The sequence below is a fragment of the Monodelphis domestica genome, chromosome 8, assembly GCF_027887165.1.
Source record: "Monodelphis domestica isolate mMonDom1 chromosome 8, mMonDom1.pri, whole genome shotgun sequence".
Classification (NCBI taxonomy): Eukaryota; Metazoa; Chordata; class Mammalia; order Didelphimorphia; family Didelphidae; genus Monodelphis; species Monodelphis domestica.
The window spans coordinates 70,736,955-70,762,187 of NC_077234.1; the positions used below are offsets into that span (position 1 = coordinate 70,736,955).

The following is a 25,233-nucleotide window of genomic DNA, read 5'->3' on the forward strand; positions in this document are numbered from 1 at the left end:
GTTCAAATCTAACTCTATAATTTGTCAACTGTGACTGAAGGAGACAATTCCCCCCTCTGAAGCTGTTTCCTCCTCTGTAAAATAAATAAAGAGATATTTTTAATCAAAGTCCCAGAACTCAGAGTTGGAATGAACTAGCCCAACATGAACCTGAAGATTTATTAACACTATCTTCAGGGGCAGCTAAGTAGCTTAGTGGATAGAGTACCAGATCTGAAGTTGAGAGGTCCTGGGTTCAAATCTGACCTCGATACTACTTGCTAGCTATGTGACCTTGGGCAAGTCACTTAACCCCAATTACCTAGTCCCTACCACTGTTCTGCTTTGGAAGCAATATTTGAGATCAATTCTAAGACAGGAGTAAGGGGTTTTTTTTAGTACTATCTCCAGCACTTCTAAGAGGTGGTATCCACTTGAAACTCTCCAGTGACTCACTACTTCCCAAAAAAAAACCATTCCACTTATGGACAATTCTAATTGTTAGGAAATTTTCTCACCAGTGGAGAAAGTGACTTCTCTACAACTACATCTGGTTGCTGTAGTTCTCTATGGAGCCTTTCAGGGCAAGTCTAATTTCTCTTCAGCATGACAGCCTTTCAAATACTTGAAGATAGCTGTCATATGTCTGCCCCACTCATTCCACCTCCCAGTCATTGCCAGTTCCATTAACTGTTTCTGAATTATCTCCATTTTCCTCAATATCCTGTCTGCCCTACTGAGGATATTTATTCTATTTTGTGAATGTCTCACCTTAAAATGCAGCATCCAGATCAGAACACTTAGTTTGACCAAGGCAAGAGGCAAAGCTCTCACTTCTCTCATTCTGAACCCCATGGCCTCTGTCTTAATGCAATAAAAAATCATTTACTTTGTGGGCCTGGCATTTCATTCATGGTGTTTATTAAGATCTTTAGGCCACAGAATTATAGATTTTTAAAAGTCTTTTCTCCTTTCTCTTAGCAGCCACCTAGCTGTTTTAGATTCATAGACTTAAAACTAAAAGAGGTCCTAGAGATCATCAAGTCATTTTACAGATGAGGAAGCTGGCCCAGAGATTTTCTCAGAGTCCCACAGCCAGTAAATATCTCAAGCAGAATTCAAATTCTGGTTTTCTTGACTCCACTCTCCTGTCGCTTCTTTCTCCCTCACAAACTGCTTGATCCTATGACCAAAATCAGGAATCTTGAATGCCATCTTCCAATGGCCAGCCTCTTTTCTTTTTCATGTTTATTGTCAAGAGAGAAAGAGTCCTGGACTAACCATCAGAGTCCAAGAGCCTGATTTCTGGCAAACCATTTCCCTCAACTCTTTCACCAACTCAAGTAGGTCTTGTAGTGGATTCATTTCTGGGAGTATAGAGGGATCCAGAAGGAAGGAAAAGGAGTGTGAATACAAAGAGTTAGTCAGCCTTGTGATAAAATATATCCTTCCCCCCCCCCACTTGGTTGTGAATGAAAATCATTTACTGCAGGTCCATATTTTAAGCATGTTGTAGTAGTGGGTAAAGTTACTTGTAACAGCTTCTTGGATCATGAGAGATGCTGTTGGGGTAGCTAGGTAGCACAGTGGATACAGTGCCAGGTCTGGAGTTGGGAGGCCAGCTGTGACCCTGGGCAAGTTACTTAATCCTGATTGTCTAGCCCTTGTTGTTTTTCTGTCTTAAAATTCAGAGAGAGAGAGAGAGATGCTATTGCATTGTGAAATCTTGAGAGGTTAAGAGGGTACCTCAGATTCCCCAAAGGAGAAGGAAGGCTATGAATTTTGGTTGAATTAAATCAAATATAGTCTAAGAACAAACCAACTGAGAAAAAGAAAGAGCCTAACTCCATCCCTACTTACTAGGTTTCCTCCTTGTGGCTTAGGTTTTATGGCTGATGGGAGGGAGGAACCATAAGAACATAGGAAATACCACAATGGGCAAGACCATTATCCACAAAGCTTAGTCTTCCATTTCTAACTAGGGTACAAAAAGATGGTTGTGGGAAGTCATAGCTGCCTCCTTTGCCATCAATATAGAAGTAGCATCATGTCTGTACCTTTCCTTTCCCCTTATTACATGCTTCTTTCCACCACATTCATTTGTATACATTACTTCTCCCTCCCACTTGAGGGCATGAATTGGGTCACCTTCCAGCTTTGTATCTGCAGTGCCTAGGACAATGTAGTAGGTCCTTAATAAATAGTAAGTCAAATGTACTGAATTGAAAAACCTTGCATCCAAGTCCTAGCACTGTACTGAGGGACAGGAGCACCCAAGCAGTATAATGGATAAGGCACCAGGACTGGAGTAGGGAGGACCTGGGTTCAAGCTGTCCTCAGTCACTTCCTAGCTGTGTGACCCTGTGTGACTGGGAAAGTCACTTAACCCTGATTAACCCTTGCTGCTATTCTGTCTTAGAACTGCTACTATGATGGAAAGTAAGGGTTTTAAAAAGGAGTTACTGAGGTGCTGAACTTTATTGACAGAGGAAGTCCCTCACTGGGAATCACCTACATTGATAAAAATCATAATCCCAAATGGCAAATACTAAGACCAGGAGGACTTACTGCTAAGAACTAGGAATTTAAGGCAACTTGGGAATTTAGAGGAGTTCACCTCCCTAGGCTCAGTTTCCCCAGCTATAAAATAAAGAGGTTGAACTAGCCAGCCTAGTCTGGTCTTTTTTTTTTAAAGTGTAACACTCTATATTCCCCTTTCCCAGGAACTCTTTAAATAAGTTATAGTGAAGTCAAGTTGTAGATTACTCTCCCTTACCCCCAACTTCAGTGGCTGTGCCACATTGAGCAAAGTACCAAGCCAGAGGGTAGTAATAAAATGCCACTCTAAGAGCCCTCTGACTAGTACTGCCAGGAAAGAGGCAATGAAGGTAGAATGGATTTGAAGGCAAAAGATCCAGATTCAAATCTTAACTCTGGCTGGGATTTGGGCAGTTGATTTCACCTATCTGAGACTCAAAGCCTGCAGACTAAGGGAGTTGGACTAGGTGGTCTCTGAAAAGGTTTATCCAGCTCACAAAGGAAAGAACCACCCTGGAGCACCGGAAAGCAGTAACCCTCAAGGGCTTCATTAAACATTACAACCCTCTCTCCTCCTTCCCCCTTCACAGCCCCACACCATGATCCTTGGTGTCCCTTCCCAGAGTTTTGACCTGGAAAGGCTGGCCACAGCTTTTCTCCCCAAACCTGGAAGTGAGTCTATTTGCTTTAAATAACTTTATTAGTATCAAAATCACCCCCCTTGACACCTCTTGGCACCCTCCCCAGCCCCTGTCGTTAGGGTCCTCCCATCGATTGTCCAGTGCCATTCCTCTTGCTTTCTCCATTCCTCCCATTCCCCAGGCAGTGCTGGAAGATTACCCTGATCCCCATTCCACTTTCCATCTTTATCCGGAGATGTTGGTGGAAGAGCCAATTCGAATTGGGGCAGGGAATGCCATCCAGAGCATCACCCACCATCTTGGGTCCCCAGGTGGCTCGTTGTCTCTCGATAGTCCCTTTCCCTGCATGCATTGGTCTCTACTCCTCGATCGATGGGCCACGAGGATTCGAGAACACAGGCGTCCCTTGCCCAAGCTCTCGGTTAGAGGATAAATACTCCCGAAGCTGGGGCCAGCTGGAGGCCACGTTCTCCGCCAGGGTCTAGCCGGCTGTCGCTAGCGGCCCTGAGACACAGGCTCAAGCCTCTGCGGGCCAGGGGCGCGAGGCAAGGGCACGTCCGAGTCACAGGCAGAGGCTGAGTTCCTTGCGCACGCGACAGCGGTGGCACTGCACCACGCAGCACCAGTGGAAGCGGCAGAAACAGTTCTCCTCAAGCTGCACGCTCTCTTGTCGGTGTCCCCGGCCGCAGCACAGCAGGTCGCAGCCGCTCAGGTCCAGGGCGCTGCTGTTGCAGGCGCGGCCTCGCGTGCCCGGTGAGCCCGTCCGCCGGTTGGCCGAGCAGAAATCTGGCGAGTCCGCGGCGTAGAGTAGGTCAGCGCGGTCTGGAGGCTTAAGGGTGTGGCCAGCCGGCAGTAAGGCCTTGCCGTCGTTGGTCCCCATGACCCTGGAGGCGCCGTGGAAGCGCTCCAACAGCCGGGCTCCCACCTCCCGAAACGGGGGCAGCTTCTGCCAGCAGGTGCGCAAGGCGCAGGAGCCTGAGAGGCCGTGGCACTTACATTCCGTGCGAGTGTGACTCCGAACCGCCTGCGGGGGCGGGGAAACATCGGGGATGGGGCAGGAGAGAGACAGTCAGGCAGGGCATGAAGGTCAGGCGGCCCAGGGGGTCGAGGGGCAGGGGAGAAGCAGTGGGGACGTAAAGGAGGTGAGAAAGCCGGAAGGGAGCATGGGAGGGGGAAGAGCCAGTGGGACACGGGAGGTGAGGGATAGAGGGGAGAGGCAGGGATGGGAATAGGTGAAATGAGAGGGAAAGGGAGCGTCAGGGGGGACATGGAAAAGATGTTGGAGAGTGCCAGAAAAAGCCATAGGAAACGCGGCGATGTGAGAAGGGGGAGCAGCCAGGAGATTGAAGGGAAATAACCATAGGAATATGGGAGGTGAGAGAGAAGCAAGGGCAGTTAAGGGGCATGGGAGATGAGATAATCAGTACGGTAAGACATTGAGGGATGGGAAAAGGAAAGAAGAAAAAAGAAGAGACACCAAGGTGGTACATCCAGGAAGGAGAAGAGACATCAGGTTGTTGGAGGGTGAAATAAAAAGAAGGTTGGGGAAATGATGAGCAAGATGGAGTGAAAACCAGTGAAGAGAAGACAGCAAAAGAGAACCACAGAGACACGTTTTGACAAAGAAATAAAGATATGTTGGAGCGGAAAGAGAGAAGAAATAAGATGGAGAAACATAAGAAAGTAGGGAAATGGGAAAGAAAAGGGAATTAGTAAAATATGGCAAATAAGAGAATAGAGGAAAGATAGAGGTGAAAACAGAATAAGGGAAGAGACATGGAAGAAAGAAGGAAAGGAAAAGAGAGGAGGGGGTAGGCAGATAAAGCCAAAAAGGGAAGGGACAGAGAAGAGACATGAACCAATGATGAAAAGAGCCAGGAATGCAGATGTTGAGTGTTGGGGAGGTGGAGAGGGGCATGGGGGTTGGTGTAAAGAGGAAAAAAACAAGAGATGAGATTGTATGAGATGCTAGAGTTGGGAGTGGAAGGGGAGGTGATAAGATGTCAGTCACCCCCATCCCCTCCTCCCATTTTGACTCTCATTCCAGTCCCTCATGTCCCCAGGCAGAGACTGATCATAGACTCAGAGCTGGAGCAAGGCTGGTGGGGCGGCTCACCCTTCCAAACAAATATGTGGGCCTGTCCCAACACCACCCTCCAGTTCCTCCCCACCACCCCATCCCCTACTTCTCAGGACCACAAGAGGCCCAGCTGTCACAAATGGGAATGGAAGATGAATGTGTAGGGGGAAATTCCAGGGCATCCTGCACAGGGAGAAACTGAGGTATGGAGTAAGAGTGAAACCTACAGCTGAGATGGAAACCCAAGAGTTCTAGTCCTCCTAAGGTAGATGTTTATATCAGAGGCCTAAAGGTTGTGAGTTGGGGGGGGGGGGCAGAAGTTGTTGAGTGATGGGAGACTTGGGGGGGAGCAGGGCAATAACATGGTGTGAAACTGTAGTTTGACTAAGGTCAGATGATTGCACAGGAATTCTAGCTGTGAAGTCCTGCTGTTTCTGCCCCCAACCCAAGTTCCTCAGAAAACAATATTTCATTTCTCTGATTGAATGATAGTCCCTTGGCATTCCCATTATGGAAGAAGGGGAACAGGACAAACAGTTGAGAGAAAAGAAACAAGCTAGGAATGTTAGAGTAGAGGACCAGGCCTAGGGGGTGTGGGAGAAGCTGATTAAGTGAAGGTGACATTTGGATGGATTTGATCATGTAACTGGAAGGGACTTGGAAGTCACCTAGCCTAGCTGCTTCATTCTACAGTTTAGGTGACTTGCCTAAGGTCTCATAAGTAATAAGTAGTTGATTCAGTATTGAAATCAACCCTACTCTCTGACTCCAGATTGTGTGCTGTTTCTACTGTTCTGTGAATCCTGGCTTCCCTCAAGACTCAGTTCAAAGCCCACCTTCAGTGGGAAGCCTTCCTCTTTCAGATTACCTTCTGCCCACTCTGTAGGGGCAGCTAGGTGGCACAGTGGATAGAGCACTGGGCCTGGAGTCAGGAAGATCTGATCTGGCCTTAGACACTTCCTAGCTGTATGACTCTGGTCAAGTCACTTAACTCTGTTTGCCTCAGTTTCCTCATCTGCCACATGAACTAGAAAAGGAAATGGCAAACCACTCCAGTCTCTGCCAAGAAAACCCCAAATAGGGTCAAAAAGAATTGGGCATGACTGAAACAAGAACTACACTCAGTAGGTATCTTGTATAAACATATATATAATGTTAGCTCCCCCATCAGAATTCAAGTTCTTTAAAAACAGGAACCATCATAGGTTTGGGGGGACACTTTTATCTTTCTTGGTACCCACAATGCTTAGCTCAATTAAATGCTTGTTGACTAACTGATTGACTAGTTGACTGCTTCCATCAAAGTAAGCTTAGCTTGACTAGGATTAAAGCCATTGCTCAATATCACAGCCCTTTGTCACTCCTCAACTGGCTCAGCCCAGCCCCGAGGTCCTACCCATTATCCCTCATCCTTCTCCTCCCAGGTCCCACCCCTAATCCACCACCCCTTTTTTGAGTCCAGTCCTTTCATCCCTTCTACACATCCCAGCTTCTCCAAGTTCATTTTCCACACCCTGCCCCAGTTCCCACCCCTTGTTCCCTGGCATGCCATTCCCCCCCACCACGTTGCCCCACCCCAGGCCCTCCTGGAAGCCTCACCAGCCGTCCAGCCTCGTTGTTGTGTAGCTGCACCAATGCCCGGATATCACCCCGTCCCCGCTTGTGCCGAGCATCCATGAAGAGCCGGGACTTCTCATCCCCGAAGTCCACGTCGTCCCCACAGCCCCCCCACTCCCAGGCTGCATTGCCATCTAGGGAACCCCCAGGGCCTGGAGGACCCGGAGTCCCAGAGAGGCTGGGGAGCCCAGGAGGCTTGGGTGGGGCTCGCCCACGGGGGGCTTGGCAGCCACACTGCAGCAGCTCTCCCATGGAGCAGGCCTGGGTCACTGCATGGCTGGCCCCAGCTGCTGTGATGGCAAAGACGAAGGCTGTCTCCCGGATATCTGAGGGAACAGCCAAGGGGATGGGGGTGGAGGGAAGGGTAGGTAAGAACTCTGGAGGCTGGATTCAGGGCACTAGGGTAGGATGGAGGAGGGGTTCAGCAGTCTGGACCTACTTTGTCAGGGGGCATAAGTCCACCATAATTGGACTGGGAGATAAGGTTCTGGTCAGGCCCTTTTCTTTCCTCCCCAGACTTTAAACCCTCCAGTTCCATCAATCTTAGCCCCTGGGGGGAGAGAGCTCCCTTCCCTTCCCCTCCCCCCCCCCTTTTCCCACCCTCCTACCCAGGCCCAGGACTCCCACTGACCCTGCTGCAGGATTCGCCCAAAGGCCTTGCTGTGGCTGGAACAATTCCAGCGTCGGAATCGGAACTGGAACTGGCACTCCCTTACACCTAGCCGGGCACCCCGTGCCAGTTCCGCCACCAGCTCGGGCTCAGCTTGACACAGCTCTGCCTGCCGTCCCGCTAGCCGCCGAGCCTTCCGGCAGATGCTGGTGGGGTCCATGACCAGGGGGCTGCCCACAGCCCTGGGGGGGCAGAGAAGCAGCTAAGTTGGGGAGGAGCAAGGGCAGTTCTTACACCATGCCCCCCAAGGCCCACACTCCTCTCATAGGATCATGTCATAGACAGTAATCCTTTCTCTCTTCATCACTGGTTGGTTCTCTTCTCTATCCCTTTTCTTGTTTGTCTTTATCTACCTATCCCCTCCTCTCTTTTCCTTTCTGCTTTCTTCCATGTCTCTTCCCTCAATCTATTTGCACCTCCATCTTTCCTCTATTCCTTTTCTTCTCCATTCTTTTTCTAATCTTAAACTCTCTCCTTTCCTATTTTCCTACTTTCTTTTCTCCTGTCTCTCCTCTCTTTAGGTTCCCCCATCTTATGTCTTCTCTTTTTTCCACATAACCTTTCTGTCTACTTCTCTGAGTCAAAATGTGTCTTTGTGTGTTTCTATGGTTCTCTTTTGCCCACTTTCTTGTCACCGACTTTCACTACATCCTCCTCTTCATGTCCCCAATCTTCTTTTTATTTCACCCCCAATTGGTATCTCTTCCCCTTCCTGTATGTGCCCCTTAGTGTCTCTTCTTTTTTTCTTCTTTCCCTCTCCCACCACGTCTTCCCTTCCCGATTATCCCATCCTATCTCATATATGCCTTGGCTCTCCCTGCTTCTCTCTCTCCTCCCATATCCCCATGGTTATCTCCCTTCATCTTCCTGGCTGCTCCCCCTTCTCACATTGCCCTATTTCCCATGTCTATGCTGTTTCTTCCCTAGGTTCCCCTTGACCATCCCTCTGTCCTCCCCTCCCCTTTCACCTATCCCCATGTCTGTCTCTTTCCATCCATCTCTGATCTTTTTACAAGTTGTCCCTTGTGCCTGGAATGTTCCCTCCCTCCTCATTCCAACCTCTCACAACTCCTCTATCCTTTCTAGAGTCAGCTCAAGGTCACCTCTTTCAAGAGACTTTTCTCCAGGTCCAGTGGCTAGGACACTGGGCTTGGTGTCTGGGAAAATCCAAATTCAGATCCAGTCTTGAGCTCTTACTAGTTGTATGAATCTGGGAAAACATTTAGCCTCCGTCTACCTCAGCTTCTTCAACTATAAACTGGGGATAATAACAGTGCCTCCCTGCCAAGGATGCTGTGAGCATCAAATGATATATTTGTAAGGCACTTAGCCTAGTGCCTGGCACGTAATAGGCATGTAACAAATGTTTCTTTCCTTCCTGACTCCCACAATTGTTGGTGCCCCTCCAACCCAGTGTGCCTTTATTTTGAACATATCCTGTATTTATTAGAAAATATGTAAGCTCTTCATGGGTGAGGACTGTCTCACATGTATTTGAGTGCCCAGCACCCAGCACAGTGTCTAGCATATAGTGTCGATATTGAAATGTTTATAATAAGCAAAGAACTGCTCATTGATTGACTGAACTGAAGTATATTGCCAGCAGCTAACCAAGGATGCCCTACACAGGAGAAGTGTTATGAAAGAAATGGTTGGGGAATTACTACAGGAAAAGGAGGTGAGTCATTCATATCATCAGAAAATGACAATTGGCAGATGTCATTTCCCAGTGCTACATCAGCATCTCAAAGATTCAAAAAGATCCAGCCTGACCCATATGACACACTGAATGGATCCTGCATGCATAGTATCGATGGGAAGTCCTGGATGAGAATAGCACAGGATTTGAGAGCATTGAGGGTTATTGATTCACATAGTAACTATAGTAACCCAAGCGTTGGAAAGCATTTTGAGATTTCCAAAGCATTTCTCTCACAACTCTGTGAGGTTAACGGCACAAAGATGATTACTTCTCTTTTGTCTGATGACTTCAATACTCCTGCCAATAGAGAAGGACCCAACACTTTGGAGTCAGGAGACCTTGATTTGAACCCTTTAACCAATCACTTAATCCCCCTGAGCCTGTTCCCTGATCTGTAAAAAAATATGTGTAGATGCTAGACTCGGTTAACTCATATCTGTTGCACTTGGATGTAACAGAAACTTTATACACATTATATATGCATACATACATTATATATAATAACATAGGCCAATCAATGTTAAGTAGAAATGTCATTAAGTCTGAACCCACTGTCCCCAGAGACTGAAGTGAAGTGTACCTCCCCCAATGTGCTGAAAGGAAATATTTGTACTTCTGTTCTTTATTTTTAAAGTAAATATTCCTTTTTAAACACTATTTTTTTTTAAAGAATGGACTGCTAGAAGAGATAATAAGGAAAAATACTTGTACAAAATTATTTATAGATACGCTCTTTGTGGTGCCAAAAAATTGGAAAATGAGGGGGTGGCCATCAATTGGGAAATGGTTGAACAAATTGTGGTATATGTTGGTGATGGAATACTATTGTGCTCAAAGGAATAATGAACTGGAGGAATTCCATGGAGACTGGAACAACCTCCAGGAAGTGATGCAGAGTGAAAGAAGCAGAACCAGGAAAACATTGTACACAGAGACTGATACATTGTGGTACAATCGAACGTAATGAACTTCTCTACTAGCAGCAATGCAATGATCCAGGACATCTCTGAGGGTCTTATGAGAAAGAAGCTATCTACATCCAGAGGAAGGACTGTGGGAATATTAACACAGAAGAAAAAGAACTGCTTGATCACATGAGTCGATGGGGATATGATTGGGGATATAGACTGTAAAAGATCACCTTAATGTGAATATCAATTATATGGAAATAGGTCTTGATCAGTGACACATGTAAAACCCAGTGGAATTGCACATGGTTAGGGGGAGGGGAGGGAAAGAACACAATTCTTATGTAACCATGGGAAAATATTGTAAATTAACTAATTAAATAAAATTTCCCCCAAAATAAAAAATAAAGGCCATGATCAAAAACCAAAAAAGAATGGGCTGCTATTTTATCTCTAAGATCCTTTTTAGCTCTAAATACTATGATCCCTCAATCACAAATCAATATAAAATATATTTTCTGATTTCTTCATATATAAGTCTAGTTCTATAAATCAGCCCTGAAGTTACAATATTATTAATTTCTTTAACACTTACTTGCTGGCTTATAATCCATACTAAGTATCTGTTCCAAGGCAGAAGAGTGGTAAGGGCTGGGCAATGGGGGTTGAGTGACTTGCCCAGGGTCATGCAGCAAGGAAGTGTCTGAGGCTAAATTTGAACCCAGACCTGATTATTCACTGAGTCACCTAACTGTCCCATAGTGTATTATTTTTATCATTTCCACTAAATATAGTTCAACACTGGGCAGACAGTAGTTGTTCAGTGTTTAAATGGCATGAGAGAGATCAGATTCTGAACTCATCAAAACCAGTATGAGGGGGGAAAGTGGGAGAAGCTAACTAAGATAGTCGGTAGGAGCAAAGGGCAGGACATGAAGAGAAGTAATTCAAACATCATCCAAACTGAAGAAGAGGTCCTGTTTGATACCATTTTAAAAAATATATTCAGTCCCTACCACTTTGAAGGCATGGTACAAGGCAGAGAAAAACTAAAATTTTGACCAACAATCTCTGCCCTTAGGGAATTTACATTCTATTGTACAACACCACATGTAAATAAATAAATATAAAATAATTTGAGGAGGAAGAGACTGCTAATGAATCAGAGGATGATTCACAGGAGAAATGGCACTGGTGCTGAGCCTTGAAAGAAGCTATAGATTCTAAAAGTACAATGTAGACTCCTTGAGGTCAGGGACTGTATTTTTTTTATTTGTACCCCCAACACCTAGCAGAATGCCTCCTATGTTTCAGGCTCTTGAATAAATAGTAGGCATCTAATAAATGTTTGATTGATCAAATAGGAAAGGAAATTGGCATTTCTATAGTGCCTACGATGTGCCAGGCACTGTTAAGTGTTTTTACAAATGTTATCCCATTTGATCTCTTTTTAAAAAAAAAAAAACCCTTACTTTCTGTCTTAGACTCAATACTGTTTATTTATTCCAAAGTAGAAGAGCTGTAAGGGCTAGGCAATGGGGGTTACGTGACTTGCCCAGGGTCACACAGCTAGTGAGATCAGATTTTAACTCAGGACCTCCTGTCTCTAGGCCTCTCAATCCATGGAGTCACCTAGCTGCCCTCTATCTCATTCAATCTTAACAACCTCAAAAAACAGATGCTATTATCCCATTTTACAATTGAAAAAATTGAGGTAAACAGTCTAAATGACTTACCCAGGGTCACCCAGCTTGTAAGTTTTTTTTTAATTCTTCACTTCCATCTTAGATTCAATATTGTGTAGTGGTTCCAAGACAGAAGAGTGGTAAGGGCCAGGCAATGGGGGTTAAGTGACTTGCCCAAGATCAACAGGTAGGAAGTGTCAAAACCTAGCTCCCATCTCCAATCCTGGCTCTCTATCCATTGAGCCACCTAACAGTATTAAGTCATATTTGAACTCAAACCTTCCTGACTCCAGGTCCAGCACTCTATCCCCCTGCACAGCCTAGCTGTCTCCAAATAGACAAAGTTCTCCAGGTATGGGAAAGAAGAAGATTTGGAATGCTGAATTGGGAACTCTACAGCAAGTAGATGGGTTTGCTGAAGGAAAGTAATGTGAAATATCTGGGAAAGTAGGCTGGAGATGGAATGTGAAAAGGTTTTAAATACAATGGTGGGAAGGTTGTATTTTATCTTAAAAAGAACCACAGAAGATTTTGTGAAAGAGGAAAGCTCTGTGAAGACAAGAAAAGGTAGATAAGGGCAGAGGCTAGAAGCAAGAGAGGACTCATATTAGGAGGCCACTAGAAGGGTCTAGGTAAGAGGTGAGGAGAGCCTGAACTCAGGCAGTAGCCATGTGGATGGAGAAAAAGGGACCCATCAAAGAGATGGAGAAAAGAACTGACAAGACTTGGCAACTGATTGGATGAGGGGAAAGGAAGACTCGGGGATGATTCCAAGGTTTTGAACCTCTGTGACACAAAGAAGCTCATGCCCCCAATTAAGAAACTGGGGAAGTTTCAAAGTGAGCTAGGATTGTTAAAACTGAGTTCCTGATAGAATATCTCCTAGCCAGAAATACTCAGCAGGCAGCTGGCCATTCAAGGTTGGAGTTAGGAGAAAACTTAGGGCTAGAAACAGATTTGAGAGCCTTCTTTGTAGAAGACGATGAACCGTGGGAGCGGAAGAAGTCAGCAAGGGAGAGCCTAGAGAGAGATGAAGATCCAGGAAATCTACAGGAAGGGGACAAGAAATGGGCAAATGACTCAGCAAAGGAGAAGGAACAACGAAGTGAAGAGAAATGGCTCGAAGAAGGGAATGGCTGACAGTTTCAGAAGCTACAGAGATGTCTCGAAGGATCTCCACTGGAAAAAGGATGAGCAGGAAAATGAGTTAAGATCAGTGATAACTGTGAACAGTTTCCATTAAGTGGTAGGTTTGGAAGCCAGACTACAAGGTATTGAAGAAATGAGTGGAAGGTAAATGGAGACAGGAAAGCAGCAAGGCCTTATTGGAGGCATTTGATGGTGAAAGAGGGAAGAGTGAGAGCTTGACGGGGTGGCTAGAGTCAGAGGTCCTTCAAGAATGGGAGACATTTGGAAATGTTTATAGGCAATAGGGAAAGAGCCAGTAGAAAAGAAGTGATTGAAGATTGTGACAAGGAAATCACTTTAAAAGACTGATATATATTAATTTAAGGTCGCCAAGGAATTCAGCTATGTAATTCCTAAATGAAAACTCAAGTCAGCCGTCAACCTTTTATAGAGTTTAATTACAAACAGGAGGAATAAAGGAATTAGAGATAGAGAGAGAGAGGGAGAGAGCAAGGGGAGAGAAGGGAATAGGGCTTAAATACCCCCTTCTGTTTAGGCTGGGCCAAAAGGCCCAAGCCCTTAGATAGCTGAGGCAAAGAAAGGAGATCAGTCCCTATTACTCACATGACCAAAATGGAGAAACAGTCTCAGGGGCCTCCACCTCCAGCTTCCTTTAGAGCCAACTCTCAAAGCACCCCCTCTCAGACCAAAAACCTCTCCAACCAACCACCCCTTAGTCCTCAGACCCCTCTATCTTTAAGGAAACCATCCAAGTTCCCTCCCCTCAGTTCTCACATCTACCAATCACTGTCCATGTCTTCCCTGTGCCAATGGTGGCTCTAGCTTAACCCAGGACCACCCAGAGGTCTGTGGCTTTGCACATGTCTGTTGAAGGTCATATTCTCAAATAATTAAATCTTGATCCTTTGCTGCAGCCCTTCCTAAATCCTGTTAGGACTGAGTGGGGTGGAAATTGGAAGAGGAAGTAAATTACAGAAAGAGCACATGTCTGGAGGAGATGGAAGCCCTGAGGTTAACTTCCTTTTATGACCATCTCCTGTTGGTTCAGAAGCCCAGGTCTGGCCTGCACATCCAATGAGGTAAGCAGATGTGGATCAGTAGGGTGAGAGATGAGTTGGTCTGGAGAAGAGAAGCCTAAGGGTAATAGTAACAGGCAGAGGGAAGCTACAGTCCCTCAATTACTATCTTGCAGAGAGATATTCCAACAGTTCTCTAGCTGAAAGATAGGGATGATAGGGAAGGGAGGAGTAGTGTCAAAGGGTATCATAGATCTAGAGCTAAAAGGGACTTAGTCTAACCCCCTTATTTTACAGTTGAGGAAACATTTCCAGAAAAGCCAAGTGATTTCCTTAAGGGGAAGCTAGGTTGCTCAATGGTTAGAGCACTGGTCTTGGAGTCAGGAAGATATGAATTCAAATCCAACCTCAGATACTATTTGTGTGACCTCGGACAAGTCCCTTTCCCTCTTTTTGCCTCAGTGTCCTCACTTTTAAAATGGGGATGATAATTACATCCAATTCCCATGAATTGAATGAGATATTTATAAGATGCCTTGCACATAGTAGGCACCTCATAAATGCTTGTTTCTTCCCTTTCTTCCTCTTTCTCCACTTTCAGAATCTTTCCAAGTTCGTGCCCCTCCCATCTTATACCACTCTCTAGACACCAGCTTGGAACATTAGATAAAGAATTGCCTTCAGAATGAGAGGACTTGGGTTCAAATCCCTGCTGCTTACTGTCAATTTTACCTCCCTGCATATGTAACAATTCCCCTGGTTCCTCTCATCCTCTCACCTACCATTCTTCACCTCATTAGATGTGCAGGTCAGAAAAGAGCAAAAAATGGTTGTAAAAGGAAGTAGATCTTAGGACTCTATGATGCTCCATTGCTATATGTCAGTAGCATTCTGGTCCTCAGCTTCCTCAATTCTAAAATGAAAGTCAGGCTTAACAGTCTCTATCGGTGAACCTTTTATTCCACTTACAAAAAACATCTTGACCTTTCAGCTAAAGACTTGTTGGAGGTCATCCTCTTTCCTTTTCCCAGAACCTCTGTTGTTAGTACTTCTACCCCCTCTCTGATGGCTCTAGAGCACCTCATTTGATCTCTTCACTGCCTCATTGGTATTCTACTTGTCCAAGTACACATTGACCATACCTCCATACCCAAGGCTCCACGAAGGTTGGTTGTATGTAGAAAAATCTCTCATATAGATTCTATGAATTAGACTACAGTGAATCTAAGTTCCTTATTTTAAAAAAAATTTTAAAGAGCATTTATTTTAAAATGTAAATGCGAGGCTCCGTGGATTGAGAGCCAGGCCAGAAACAGGAGGTCCTAGGTTCAAATCTGACCTCAAACACTTCCCAGCTGTGTGACCCTGGGAAAGTCACTTAACTCCCATTGCCTAGCCCTTACCACTCTTCTTCCTTGGAACCAAAAGACAGTATTGATTCTAAGACAGAAGGTAGGGGTTTTAAATAAATAAGTACAAATAAAATATAACTGGCAGGATGGGTAAATCTATTCCTCATTCACATCCTAATATGAATTACTTTAATCAGATATCACCCCACTCTCAGACTAATGGCTGAAAATTACTACACAGTGAGAATGGGAGATTTGACAGAAAAAGGAGGGAAAACTGGGAGCTAAGAGGTCATTTGGAAGCTTAGCATGGTCATCATAATAATCACCATTATCACAAGACTGTGTGTATACATACATATGGATGGATAGATAGATAGATAGATGGAAAGATGGATGGAGGATGGATGGTGTATGGGTGGGTGGATGGATGGACAGATAGATAGATAGATAGATAGATAGATAGATAGATAGATAGAAAGATGGAAAGATGGATGGAGGATGGATGGTGTATGGGTGGGTGGATGGATGGATAGATAGATAGATAGATAGATAGATAGATAGATAGATAGATAGATGGAAAGATGGATGGAGGATGGATGGTAGATGGGTAGATGGATGGATGGGTAGATAGATAGATAGATAGATAGATAGATAGATAATGGATAGATGGATGGAAGGATGGATGGTAGATGGGTAGATGGATGGATGGATAGATAGATAGATAGATAGATAGATAGATAGATAGATAGATAGATAGATGGAAAGATGGATGGAGGATGGATGGTAGATGGGTAGATGGATGGATGGATAGATAGATAGATAGATAGATAGATAGATAGATAGATAGATAGGTGATGGATAGATGGATGGAAGGATGAATGGATGGATGCATGGAGGATGGATAGTGCATGGGTAGATGGATGGATGGATAGATAGATAGAAAGATCTTTCCAATTAACAGAACATTTTTCCCAGAACATCCCTGTGAGGTAAGTGTAGCCTACATTATTATTTCCCTTTTAGAGATGAGGAAGTTGAGAATTAAAGACTTTAAGATGACACCTATCTGGGTGAATTGGGGCAGTGGAGAGAGCTGAGTGATTAAGGGAATTCCAGGAAGTTAGAGAGACACAGAGAGTAAGTGAGAAGGTGCCAGACATTTTTTTTTTTTGCTTAGCAACTGTGTGTCTTCACTAATAGCCACTGAACAATCATTTGCATGAGAGCTATGGATTTCTCCACTGAAAACAGAAAGGAGTTAGTGTTTGTAGAGTTAGTTTTTATAGAAAGGAATACAGGTCTTTTTTTTTTTTTAACACTGTGAGATGCTATAAGAAGTGGACTCGGGAAGCCATGAAGTTGCGGTCCTCAGACCTCCTCTCCAGACTAACTCTTACCACCCCCCCCCAGTCCATTTAGACCCCAGAGAAACATCTCTCAGCAGAAAAGAAACCCCTATATTGCCTGACGTAGGTGTGCAGCCCATGGTGCCTCATAGCTTAGGAAGGGAGGATTTCTGGAGGACCCAGGCAGCCCATAGATGCTCCATGGCTCTGACAAATGGGTCTGAAGAGCAGAAAGATGGGGTCAGCGCCTGATCCCTAGAACATCCCTGAGGATTTTAGCCCTAACTTTAGGGAGCAGTGAATATGGAGAATTAAAGCAGGCCTCGAAAGCCTAATGACCACATCCTCAATGGTCAGGGTTGTCTCCTGTGGAAATGGGAGAATTTATGGAGAAGGTCCTCCTCCCAATCTGGTCCCTGTTGACATTCCCTGTTCCCTGACCCTCTGGCCTCTCACCCTTCTCATTTGGACGTTAAAAAGCCCAGGAGATGGTCTCTTGGATTTTCTGTCTATGCCTGAGATAGTCCATCCATGTGGCCATGCTTCTCCTCACCCCCTCAATCCACCCCACCAGCACTCTCCTTTCTCCAGTTCCTCATTATTCCCCTGCTCCACCCCCCCAACCCCCACCAAACTCCCTGTTCTCCCAAGGTTAAATGGTCTTATCTTTCCAAGGTCACACTGCCCGGACTCTCCCCTCCTTTCTCCTGTCTTCCCCAAACTAGAATCAGGATGTGAGAGGTAGGAAGGAGGAGGGAGTAATCCATGACCGCGTCAGCTCTCTGGGGGTTATGGGCAGAGGAGGGTGAGTGGGGAGACTGCCCTGGCAGGGAAGGAAGAGGCCACGCTTAGTCCTGGTCCTGCCCCCTAAACTGGCTGGCCGGCTGCCTGAGAACATGGATTGTTTACCAGCTGTGGAGCCCTGGGGTTGGTGTTGGGGGTTGGGGGAGGAGTGGAGAGGCTGCTCAGGGAGAGTGCTGCCCCTGGGGGAGGACGGGACTGTTCAGTCCCTCCAGGACCCCCAGATAGACATGATCCCTGCCTTCCTGGCCTTCCTCTCCTCTCTCTCGTTCTACAGTCACAGGAGGGAGGTGAAACTGTAGAGAAGAGGCAGTATTTTACAATGGAGAGAACCTATCTAGGAGTGGAGAGAACCAGGGTCTGGCTCTGCCTCTACCAGTAAGGAGCTAAATGACTTTGGTCAGGTCACTTTACCCCTCCAAGGCTCACTAGCCATGCCTGTGGCCGTAAGGGGCTTGAGTTAGTTGATCCCTAGGGCTTCCCCTCCACCACAAGGTTTTGTTCTATTCTAGGAAGGAATGACATCCTTTCATTCTTCCTTGCCCCCTCTCCTCAGCTATCCACTCTCTCTACCCTTCCCACCTCCTTGATGAATGCTCGAAACTTTCCTTCATCCCCCATAAGTGGTGAATGAGAAGGCACTCTGCAGCCACACAGATCCTAGACTGAGAAGGCATAGGGTCCAAATCACAGATCCAAAGCCCTCCAGCTCAAAGGCCATCATTTTACAGATAAGGAAACTGAGGCGCAGAGGCCAGGTGACTCCCACCATCTCAGAGAAGTCAGTGTCTCTTTGTGAGGAGGAGAGGGTGCTGGTCAAGGTCTAATGAGCCCAACTAACCAACCAGCTTTGGACCTAGAAGAAATGGGGTAAAGCCTAAAAGAGATAAAAGGCAGTCAGGACAGGATTAGATGGTCACTATATCCAGGTATGGTCGTGCCCTTTTCCTCTCCATCTTCACTCCCAGATGGAGCAAGAAAGATATGTACAGGGCATGGTGAAAAGATCATGGGACCAGGAATGGGACCTTGCTCCTTCAAATCTCAACTCTTGACTCCTACTAAACTTTGTGACCTTGGAAGAGCCCCTTCCCTCGTCTGGAAAATCAGGTTTATGATACTGTGTGTATATATATATATATATATATATATATATATATATATGATATACATATATGTACTGTATTAATGATGCCTGTATCCTAAGTAGTTGTGAAGAAAGTATTTTATAAACAGAAAAAAGCTACCATCTATCTGACCATATCTATCTTTCTAAATGTAAAACCTACACACAAAAAATCTTTAGGAGCTACCTGGTGCAATGAGAAGTTAAGTGATTGCTCAGAGTCACAATAATCAGTATATTCTGAAAAGCAAGACATAATCCAGGTCTTCCTGACTCTAAGGCCAGTTCTCTGGGCATTATGTCATAAAATCTCTGTCTCTCTCTCACCCTCTCTGGCTCCCCCCCCCCCATCTCTGTCTCTCTTCTTCTCTCTGTTTCTCTCTTCTCTCTCTATCTCCCTCCCTCTCCCTCTGTCTCTCCTTTTCTCTCTGTCTGCCTCCCTCTGTTTGTCTCTATCCCTCTCTCTCTCTCTCTCTCTCTCTCTCTCTCTCTCTCTCTCTCTCTCTCTCTCTCTCTCTCTCTCTCTCTCTCGGTGTTTCTCTCTTTATCCTCTCCCTTGCTCTGTCTCTATCTCCCTTTCTTTCTCTCTCCCTCTGTCTCTTTTTCCCTTTCTCCTCTCTCTGTCTCCCTCCCTTTCTCCCTCCTTCCCTCTCTTTCTCTTTCCCTCTCTCTTTCTTTTTCCCTCTCTCTTCCTTTCTTTCTCCTCTCTCTGTCTCCTCTGTCTCTCTCCCTCTGTCTCTTTCTCCATTTCTCTCCCTCACTCCTCTCTCTTCTCCCTCTCCCTCTCTCTCTTTTCTTCTCTCTCATATATGCATATTATAAACATGAAATATATAGACCTATATTTATCTATGTATAATCTATGTATTATGTATATATAAATAGTCATATACATATATGTGAGAAAATACCTCAATGGTTTTCTATTTCTTATAAGAAAAAATCCAAACTTCCTAACCTCAGTGTTCAAGGCCCTTCACAGGTCACCAATTTGCTTTCCTTTATGACTTCCCACACTTAGTCATAAAACAGAAAGAAGGACAACTAGGTAGACAATGGATAGAGTCCCAAGTCTGGAGTTGGGAGGACCTGGGTTCAAATTTGTCCTCAGACACTTCCCAGCTGTGTGACCCTGGGTAAGTCACTTAACCCCTATTGCCCAGCCCTTGCTGCTCTTCTATCTAAAATGAATAACAATACAGAAGGGAAGGGTGCTTTTTTTAATCGATAGAGGAAACTTGGAGGTAATCTAGACATAGATGACAGTGCAGAACAGTGGAAAGACTCTAGGTTTGGCATCAGAACATCTGGATTCATATCCCAGTTCAACTATTTACTACCTGGGTGACTTTAGGCAAATCACTTGACTTCTCTGGGACTTGGTTCCTGATCTCTATAATGAGAGTCTTGGACTAGATGGCCTCTACAATGCCTTCTAGCTCTAAAGAGATGATTATCTTTACTTTATCAGTCATCGAGTCACAGAAGAGCACAGCTGGAAAGAAGCTCCAAGGCCACCTTCTCCAGTCTATGCCTGAACAGCAATACTGTGGGAAACTGAGACCCAGAGACAGGGAGCTATTTGTAAGAGACATGAGAGAGGGATAGTAAGAGAAAAGAAATATGAATCCTGGGCATCCTAAATTGCTCGTAGGAAGTAGCTGAATGAAGATGTTTATAGGCATCTAGAAGAGTTTAAGAGATCACGCTACCCCTGGTAGTCCTTAAAATGAGAATCGGTGTATTGGAGAAGTTGGCATAGTCGGACCCAGGTCCAAATCCTGCTCCAGCACTGCTGTGTGAGCACAACCCCAGCCTTCTGGGTTCTGGAATGAGAACTCTAATACTTGTAAGAAGAATGTTTGTTGTAGAAAGGGATTATGAACCCAAACCTTCCCCTCCAGCTACTCTGATCTGTTCATTATCTCCAGGATAGAAATTGTGCTTTCCTAACCCTGAACCTGAACCTCTGCTCTCATGCCCACTACCAGCCCTCATCCTCATTCTCCTGCTTAGCAGCTAAGTGGCACAGTTGATGGAGCCCTGGACCTCCAGGTTGGAAGACTTGCTCCAAATCTAGTTCAAATCTAGCCTCAGACACTGACTCAAACTATGACCTTGCCAATTCATTTCTGTCTGCCTCAGTTTACACAATTTTTAAGTAATAGTAGCTCATACCCAAGATTACTGTGAGGACCAAATGAGATAATATTTGCAAAACACTTAACACAAGGTCCATAATAGGTGTTTAATAAATTCATTCTTCCTGCCTTCACTAAGCACTTAGCACAATGTCTAGCACATAGTAGGTGCTTGATCATTTCATTCTTCCTTCCTTCAATAAGTACTTAACACAATGCCTGGCACACAGTAGGTGCTTAATAAATTCATTCTTCCTTCACAAAGCACAGAGCCTGGCATATAGTAGATGCTTAATAAATTCTTCCTTCCTTTCTTTTACCCTCCCTCCATCTCTTCCTTCCTTCCTTCTCCTATCTACTCCATCTCTCCATGTCTTCCTTTCTTCTCCAGGGCTTTCAGTCTATCCAAATTCTTCCCATCTTTCCAAACCCATCTCAATCTACATTTCTCTAAGAAATCTTCCCTGGAGAAGAGTGAGAATTGATGGTACCCTAAAATTTAGAGACCAATATTATACAAAGCCTAGACAATGCAGAGAGAGAAATGATTAAAGGAAGCTGAAGAAAAACCAAAGAGTCCTAGAAAACCAATAGCAGGAAGGTGGGAGGCTAGTAGGGAAGACTGTTACACACCCCCAGATGTTATTGTATCTGTTGTCTTTATTTCTTTATCTTTACTACATGAGAGGGTTCAATCTGGTAGGGGAAGAGAACTTTTCCCCCCAGAAATAACTGTCATGTAAAGTCAAGAAGCAGCAACAAAACATTTTTTTTTTAATCTGCCCTCTCCTTTCTCTCACCTTTCAGAAGTTTTATGGTTTTTTTTAACCATTATTTTCCATCTTAGAATTAATACTGTGTATTGGGTCTAAGACAGAAGAGTGGTAAGGGCTAGGCAATGGGGGTTAAGTGACTTGCCCAGGGTCACACAGCTAGGAAGTATCTGAGTCCAGATTTGAACCCAGGACCTCTTGTCTCTGGACCTAGCTCTCAATTCAATGAGCCACCTAACTGCTCCCTTTCAGGAAATTATTTTAACATAAATTAACAAAATTTGGGATTTGTGGTATCAATTTTTCATATATCTCATTTTTATTTCCCCAAATAGAGCATTACATCCTTAAAGGCAGCATGATAGAATAGAGTCACTGGGGTCCTGAGTTTAAATATGAGCTCATACACATACTACATGTATGACCTTGGGCAAAATGTATGACCTGTGCGCTTCCACATCTTCATCTGTAAAACAAAGGACTCAGACTAGATGACTTTTAAAGTCCCTTCTGGCTTTATGGCCAAGATTTTTTATTCTACACAGACACACCTGCCTAGCAGAGTATCTCACACACAGTAGGCAGTTCAAGAATATTTGTTGCTAGGAATTATAATATACAAGTGAATACTTAAGTCATTCTGATAGATCCTCTCTCGAGCAGATCTTTTCATCTCTCTTTTTCCACTTCTCCTATCCAGCCAAGTATTCCCTACAAGGGAAGGAGAACATTTGACGGGCCAAACTGAAGCCAGTTTGTACAGGCTCTGAACCACCCATGGTTGAACTTTCCGTGGGAGCATTTCCATCTTGGAAGTCAGCAAATGCTACAAATTGGGACTTGATTGACTATTTTGTTGCCTATCTAGAATGAAGAAAGTGATGAAGAAAATGTTAATAATGAAGGTGAAACTTAAACCTGTGTTATGTCATTTTGGAGAGCCCATTGTTCATCATTTGCCAAGATACCAGTGATGGAGAGTGTCCTCCACACACTCTCAGAATACTATAATTTTGAAGATGAATGAGATCATAGAGAATCCCCAAACTATATATTCTCTGGGAGGGTCAGGACCTCAGAAGTTACTCTATCCAAGTCAACAATACCTAAGAAAGAGTCTTCCCATCTTCCCCCTCTCCAACCCAGTATATTTACTTTTATGTATCTGAGCCTTATCTTCCCAAACAGACCATAATATCCTTAAAGGCAGCCTGGTAGAATAGAATGAGCACTGAACTTTGAGCCCCTCAGGTCTTGAGTTCAAATTCAACTTTTGCTTAAATAGGAACCTGAGGCAGTTCATTCCACTTCTGGGCAGCTCTCATTGTGAGGAAGTATTTCTTTACTCCAGCTTCTATACAAATTCCACTCATTGCTCCTAGTGCCTCCATCTCTAGCCAAGCAGAATAAATCTTACAATCTGTCTTCCATGGGAGAGCCCTTCCTATTTCAAGTATCTACTGGGAACTCCCTAGTCTTCTCTGTCACGATCTGAACACTGCCATTTCCTTAGGCTAATTGTCCCCAGTCCCAGGCTTAGAGCCCTTCCTTTACCATCCTGACTGTCTTCCTCCATTTTTAACAATTAACAACATTTAACAACCTGAATTGTATATGACACTCTAAGTGTGGCTTCACCAGAACCAAGAGCAATGGGATATTTGGGACACCTTTCTCCAGTCAGCCCCTTCATTTATTTTATGGACAATTAAACGGAATCCTTTTGAAGTAGTCACTTGTTCAAGGTCACACCACTCAAACAGTTCCATGGCCCAAACTTGAGCCCAGATCTTCTGATTCCCTTCTTTCTTCTTCCCATTAACAACTTAGAAACTATTAGCTATTAACTCAGGGAATAAAGCACTGAGCCTGGGGTCAAGGAGACTTGAATTCAAACCCATCCTCAAATACTTCCTACTGCTGTGACCTGGGAAACTCATTTAAGGTCTCTTTGCCTCCATTTTCTTCATTATAAAATGGGGATAATAATAGAGTTGTTGTTCAGATTAAATGAGATAATATTGGAAAAATATTTAGCACAGTCCCTGGCTCATTCCCTTCTCTTTCAAGACAGAAGGATGAAGAAATAGGTGGTGGGCACTCTTCTTCCAAATACCACTGACTGACTCAGATTTCCCCAAATCCCTTCTCCCTTCTGAGCCTCAGTTTACTCAGCTATAAAATGAAGGGGCTGGACTAGATGATCTTTAAGGTTTTTTACAACTCTCAATCTATAATCTTCCCAGGAACTCAACTGCCCACCTCCTCCCCTTCCCCCCAACTCCTCCCAGGGTCCCCTCCCTGGCCCCCACCAACTTGGAGCCAGCAGAGGGAGCCCTGAGCCCCGGGGCTGTGGGTGGGGGCTGGGTGTGGGTGGGGGAGGTGGGGGGCGGAGAAGGGGCAGAAAAATGTTGCCTGACTGCTGTGGAGGCAGTAAGAGCAGCAGTGTCGGCAGTAGAAGGCTGGGCCCGGGCCTGTGCCCACCCGCCCATCCTGTCCTGCTCAGTAACACAGTAATTACTGCTCCCTAGTGCCCCCCTCCCCCACGCCCCTCAATACCCCCCCACTCCCACCTCAACCACCACATTAAAGCCAGGAATGCCCCGGACTCCATTAACCCCTGCCTGCCTCCCCACCTGCCTGGCAATAGTTTCTCCCTCCCTTTATCCTCCCCAAGCCTAACTTGTCCCATGATGCCCCTAGTACAGTCACTCGTTGCCCCTGTCCTTGTTACTCTTCTTCTGTCCTTCCCTTCTCTCTTCCAGGGGAGCATCCCATGTCCTACAAGACTCAGCTGACTTGGGGAGAAATGGGTCAACTTCCAGCTCCGGGACTTCCAGTCCCCTTCCCTGGCCACCTCCTGAGAGATCACCTGTCCAGGGTTCTTAACCCAAGACCCAAGAGGCCTTTTGATTGATTTCAGGATGTCTGTGAATGTGGAGAGGGAGAAAACGACCCTTTTATCTTCATCATCGTCCAACTGAAATTTAATATTTCTTGTAAGTACAAGTACAGGCACTAACATCCTGAGGAGGGGTCCCTGTGCTTCAGCAGATGGCCTAAGGGGTCTGTGACCCCAGAAGAGAAGATCCCCGACACACCGGAAGGAGCAGTCTTGTCCCTGAGGCAGAGGAAAGGCCAAGAAGACCTTTAGAGGTCAATTAGACTCAGTGGCCTCCCGAAATGACCTGAAGTGATGAGGTACAGTGAGAAGCTGCTCTCTCCCCGGGGTCACACAGAAATCTGAAGCCCCTTATGAGCCCCCCACCACTTCCTCTTGTTCTAGAAAGAAGAGCATGTAGCCCTTAACAAGTCAAATAGAAGGGACGGGCTCCGGTCTAAGGTCCTAGAACTACCAAAAATCAGTGAGGGAGAGCAGGAACAGAACAATTCTCTCTCTGTGTGTGACTCTGCCTCTGTCTGTCTGTCTGTCTGTCTTCTTCCTCATCTTCTTTCCCTCTGGTCCATGTAATCCTTGGCTGGGAAGGGCAGCCCCAACTCCTCCTATGACTAGGGAAACTGAGAGCCCAAACTTTTAATGTATGTGTTTGCAGAGGATGCAAGAAATGTGTCTTCCCCTGTTCTGCCATGTGTGCTTCTAAGCAGTGAGTCATCCAGCCAGCCTGGCCAAGTCCCCCAAATGCCCCTCAGACCCAGTTGCAGCTCTCGGCTGATATCCATACTCTGGAATCCCCCTCACTGGGCC

General features: G+C 45.2%; 1 protein-coding gene across 1 annotated transcript in view; it reads right to left on the reverse strand.

Annotated features, from left to right (window-relative positions):
• Positions 1–3,196: 3,196 nt before the first annotated feature.
• Positions 3,197–25,233, reverse strand: part of WNT6 (Wnt family member 6) — a 29,274-nt gene continuing 7,237 nt past the window's right edge. The window contains exons 2-4 of the mRNA XM_056808273.1: positions 7,487–7,707; positions 6,838–7,181; positions 3,197–4,182 (exon numbers count right to left, since the gene is read on the reverse strand). Of these exons, the coding sequence (XP_056664251.1) occupies positions 3,721–4,182; positions 6,838–7,181; positions 7,487–7,707 (1,027 nt within the window). The 3' untranslated portion in view covers positions 3,197–3,720. The remainder of the gene's footprint in view (positions 4,183–6,837; positions 7,182–7,486; positions 7,708–25,233) is intronic.